The sequence below is a fragment of the Buteo buteo genome, chromosome 24 (assembly GCF_964188355.1).
Source record: "Buteo buteo chromosome 24, bButBut1.hap1.1, whole genome shotgun sequence".
Taxonomy (NCBI): Eukaryota; Metazoa; Chordata; class Aves; order Accipitriformes; family Accipitridae; genus Buteo; species Buteo buteo.
The window spans coordinates 22962514-22967840 of NC_134194.1; the positions used below are offsets into that span (position 1 = coordinate 22962514).

At 56.1% G+C, this 5327-nt stretch overlaps 1 protein-coding gene across 1 annotated transcript; it reads left to right on the forward strand.

Annotated features, from left to right (window-relative positions):
• Nucleotides 1–2919: 2919 nt before the first annotated feature.
• On the forward strand, nucleotides 2920–4995 carry LOC142044561 (RIMS-binding protein 3C-like). The gene has a single exon (XM_075057149.1). The coding sequence runs from the start codon at nucleotides 2920–2922 to the stop codon at nucleotides 4993–4995; it is 2076 nt and encodes a 691-aa protein (XP_074913250.1).
• Nucleotides 4996–5327: the final 332 nt, after the last annotated feature.

Consider the following 5327-nt stretch of genomic DNA (forward strand, 5'->3'; position numbering starts at 1 on the left):
TATTCAACCTACCTAACCTTGCCCAAGTACAAGTGAACTTATCAGTCTGAACCTTGTAACATGACATTAAGCCGCTGTCTGAAAAGAGAAGGGAGATGTAGAAAAAGAAATGGAAAAAGGAACATGAAATGTATCAGAAGGAGAGCCCTCCCGTTGAGTCACAAGGTTCAGAGCAGACCCCCTTGCTTTCTGGACCCCTTCGCAAAGAGGAGCCCAGGGGCAGCTAGATCCACTCCTAGTCTCAGACTTGGTCAACGGTTTATGTTTCAAAGGATGAGGTGTAGGTACTGTGGAAAAGAGAGAGGGGAAGGGGGGGGCGGCAGAGAGAGAGAGAGAAGAGAGAAGAGAAGGGTTTCACCAGTCCTGGGTCCAGCGTTGGTCCAGCCAGCGTAGAGATCCAGTTCCGGAGGGCGCACACTGAGAACTCATTCTGCCTTCTTTTATAGTGTTAGTCGATGGTTTTGACATGCGCAGTTCCCATTCCCGGGGTTCCCTGGAATCGGTCGGTGAGCTTTGCGGGGGGGTTCATTGCGGAGTTGCCTCTCTTTTTCTGCTGGCATGACCGCTTAAGATAGAAGCACAGTCCCATCTTCTGTGGGGCCTCCTCCTCCAGGCACATATGCTGTGCTCCTTCTCCTGGTCACTTAAGATAAGGAATTGCGGCTTTGGAGAAGTGCGGTCCCACCCTCCGCGGGGCCCTCTCCTCTGGCCACATTGTCCTGTTCACAAAACTCCAGCATTTTCACAGAGGCCGTTTTCTCCACCAAAGTTCTTTAACGAATGTTTGAAACATTTGACTATAATTTGTCAGACCATCACACCACCATGAATCCAGTGGCGTCCCGTTGGTCCTCAGTCTTCAATTCTTCAGTGATGGGTGCACACCACGGCTTGTCTCCATGTTTTTTTGTAGGGCATAGTCCGATGCACGCGCATACGTACTGTTCACGCACTGTTCATGTGCTGCAGGTTTCATCTATCGCATGACCTTTGCGTGATCAATGCCAGAAACCAGTACCTTATCTCAAAGACTGCAGTTTCCATGACAATGAAAGTCTCCACATTCCTGCATGCTTTGCCGGCTCCAGCCTGTCTGCTCCCCTGGATGCCTCAGTGGCCTGATAATCGTCCTTATGGACAGAGGAGTGCCCTGCTTAAACAAGTCATCTCTGGGATAAGTGGCTCATCACAGCAAACAATCCTTGAGATGAATGGCTTGAGATGACAGTCCAGTCTCTCGCAACAAACACTCTTTGAGACAAATAGCTTGAGATCACAATTCAGTCTCTCACACCCTGATCAGCACTCCCACTTCTGCAAGGACCAGAGTCAGGTGAGCATCACCTTTGTTGGCCTACCGGGCACCTGTGTGAAGAAGTGGTCCCAAGACACCCTAGAAACCTACTGGACCCTCAGAGGGTGGCCGTGATTTCCATCTTTGGAGGCCTTCAGCTTTCACTCTGGAGCGTTGCGGCCAACCTGATCCCAGGGTGGGTGATCGTTTCCTTCTGGGCAGGAGGCTCAGCTAGAGACCCCCAGCCAGGCCCTTCCAGCCACTTCCATGAGCTTGTGTTGCAAGCTCCTGCAGTGTTCCTTAGGAAAAGGGATTCGGCAGGAGGTGAAGACATCTAAACATGTACCTACTTCTCAAAATAGATGGCATCTAAGTCATAGCCTCATGGGACAATTCAGGGTGGAGGGGAGCTTCAGAGGTCCCTAGTGCAACCTAGGGCTCAAAGCAGGGTCAGCTCTGACATCAGACCAGGTTGCTCAACGCATTTCAGCATCCACAGAGTGTGCACACGAGCCAGGCATCTCAGACACCATCAGGGAAAAGAAGACAGGTCATTTGACCAGTTCCCTGAACAAAGGGAGCTATCGGCATGCCGTGCCTCCTGAGATTCCTAGGAACACCAAAGCTTTTGCTCCAGAGGAGCGTGATCCCTCCTGAGGTGTCCCGGTGTAGCCCCTGCTCCGTGAGGTGCTTTAGGCTGTAAAGAACATCGAAACAATGCCTCTGACGGGGGTAATTTCACCTCCAGGGTCAAAAAGCAGAGCAGAGGGAGGGATCTCAGAGCTCCCAGGCTCTCTGCTGCAGGGCTAGGACTTCAGAGGTGTTCCCAAAGTGGATTTGTTTGCATTTTTTTCTTCTCTTCTCGTTTGTGTGCCGGTACCGGAAAGAAGGCAGCAGAAGTGCACACTAGTTGTAACCCCTTTTTCTTGCCGGCAATGAAGGTCCCTCTTGGCTGGGAGCGTGAGGAGGACCCCGTGTTACAGCTCTCGAGTCCTTATACGCAACCCTAAAACTACTCACGTGTTCCTGTTTACAATTTACGCAAACTGTTGGCTTTGGCCATGATATCGCCTGTTACCATTCGCTTTCGAGCATTTGTACACGCGACCCCGCCCGTGCAAGCATGCTTAATGCATGTTTATTAGCCGAGTTTGCACAATTTTGCTGCCACTTTGCCGCTTTCAGCCAGTTCGGCCTGGTTTCTTCTAGCAGCAAACCCACTTCTACGGAAGAGGTCAGTTGGTCAAGTTCTCTTGCCCATGTCTCCGGAGACATCTTTGTCTTTTGGCATTTTGTTACGTAAAATGCCCCACCCCTCCTTTGTGAGCAGGGGCCAGGACATGCCATAGAAGGCCATACTGCCCCACCCCTCATTGTGAGCAGGGGCCAGGACATGCCATAGAAGGCCATACTGCCCCACCCCTCATTGTGAGCAGGGGACCAGGACAGGTATATAAGGCCACGCTCAGCCACCCGGGCCGTGGCAGTTGCTGTCTTTGCTTCTGCACAGGGAAGGGAGGCAGCAGCTGCAACGGGGTCGGGGGGCTGCCGCCCCTCGCAGACCCAGGGAACGCAACCTTTGGCAGGTCGGTGACTTTTGGCAGCAGCGCTTGGTGGCCGACGCCATGGCGCGGGGTGTTGCGGCACGGGGGCCCGTGGCGCGCAGCCACCCCCTGCCCCGCCGGGGCCCGGCGCAAGCCCCCGGCAGCCTTGCGCAGAAGGAGGAGCAGAGGCGGGAGCGGGAAGCGCGACAGGCTGAGCTGGAGGAAGAGCGGCTCCGCACCCAAGAGCTGCGCCGCTGCTTCGCTGCCGAAACCCGGGAGCTGAAGGCAGCCCTGGAGAGGGAGCGGCAGCTCCTGGCAGAGCGGCTCCGATCTGAGTGGGAGCAGCGACAGGCTCAGGAGGTGCGGCGGCTGCAGGAGCTGAACCAGCAGCAGCGGGTGGCAGAGACCCGCCAGCTGCTGCGCTGGAAGGAGGCTGAGCTCCACGAGGGACAGGAGCTGCTGCGGCAGGCATGTACTGCCGCCGTTGACCAGACGCGGGACCTGCAGCGGCAGCTGGCCGAGGAGATGGTGAGGCCCAGCAAGAGCGGCAGGGAGGCCCGAAGCAAGCTCCAGGACGTCCTCAGCAAGCTACAGTGGGAGACGGATGGCTACCAGCCCACCCGCATCCGCCACCTCCAGAACCAGCTGCAGCTGGAGAGGAGACTCTTCCTCAAATACATCCTGCAGCGGTTCGAGGGCGAGCTGCCTGCCTCCCCCTGCACGGCCCAGCCCGAAGGCCCTCCTGGGCACCAGGGCCGTCAGGAGACGCAGAGCTCCTGCTCCTCTGGCAGAGAAGGGCCCCAGGCCCCGGCGGCACCCCAGGAAAGACCGTTGGAAAGCCGCAGCGCTGGGCAGCAAACAACATGCAAGGCTGCGGCAGATGCTCAGCTCCAGGTGCCAGAGGGGCAAGACCTGGTGCTCCTGAAGCAGAACAGCCGCCTGCGGCGCCTTCTGGAAGACCTGGAGAGGCAACAGAGTGCCCTTGAGATGGAGAGCCGCCTCCTGAAAAAGGAAGGCTCTCCAGAAGCGCGCAAGAAGGCAGAGAGGCTGCAGCAGATAAATGCGCGCCTAGCTGCCCTCGCCTCGCGGCTGGGAGAAAGATGCAGGCAACTGCAGGCGACCACTGATTGCCTGATCAACACTCAAGTGCCACTGCCCACCCAAAGCCCCGCTGAGGAACTGTGCACGGCATCGCTTCCTCAGCAGAGGGGTGGAGAAATGGGAGAGCCTGCTGGAGCTTTGCTGGCACAAGACAAGCAGCATGACTTCTCAGAGAAGGCAGCTGAGGAGCTTCAGGCCCAAGTGGCTGCAGGTGAAGAGGCCTCTGATCATGTGAGCGCCCACAGCCGAACTGGTGAGGAGTTAGAGGTGCAGCTCTCGGAGGTGACAAATGAAAACACCCGCCTGGCTGAAGAAAACGCTCGCCTCCGTGGGCAGATGGGTTTGACAGAACACGTTCGAGCTGAAAATGCCGACCTGAAAGGGCAACTGGCGCGAGTGGCAGCGGAGAGAGATGCTGCCATCCAGATGAAGGTCTGTCTTCAAACCCAGCTGGAAGAGGCAGAGCGCAAACTGGAAGCCATGAGAGAAATGGCAGAAAGGAGTCAACAGCTGGAGAAGGAACTTGAGGAGACAAAGTTAGCGCTCCAGAGGAAAGAAGAGCAAGGCAAGTGTTTGCTGAGGGCTCAGGCAGAAGCACACGGGGAACACCGAGAAACCCTGCAACTGTTTCGAGCCCAGCTGGTTTGGTATCAGAAGCTAAACGAGCAACACCAGCAGCTACTTCAGGAACTTGAATGGCTGGAAAGAGAAAGATCCAAGCGTATCATTTCCAGGCCGCGCCAGGCTAACGGGGCTGCAGACAAGGAGTCCATCCTCCTGGCGGCTATGAGAAAACAACCGGCGGAGCTGCGAGCGTTCATAGCTCGTTTCAGCTACGATCCTTTCAGTGGTCCCAATGAGCGGCCTGAACTAGAGCTTCCTCTAGTTGCTGGGCAATACGTGTACATCTTTGGAGACGTGGATGAAGACGGTTGGTACGTGGGAGAGCTGACCGATGGCACAAGAGGCTTCGTCCCCTCTAATCTTGTTGAAGAAGTTTCAGATGACGGACAACCTGATGACACCGGAGTCTGTCCAGAGACAAGTGATTGGTAGCAGGACACAGATGATGTCTGTCCTGTCTTCTTATATGTTCTTATTAAATCTTTTCCTAATGATCTCTCTGCACAATCTCACTCTATCCTGTGTGGATGTGTACTGAAAGGACTATGTGCCAGCTACTGGGGGGCTTGGCGTGGGTGGACTGGGTGCCAGCTACTGGAGTCAGCCGGGGGGTGTAGGCACCCCTGGCTTGTGGTGCCAGCTACTGGCGTGGGTCCCAGTGCAGCCGGGCCCTGGCTGGGATATCAGGTGGGCAGAGGGTCTGTGCTGGGTGGCTGTGGGGTTCCTGCACCACAAATGTGTGAGTGCTGCACGTTTGCAGGGAG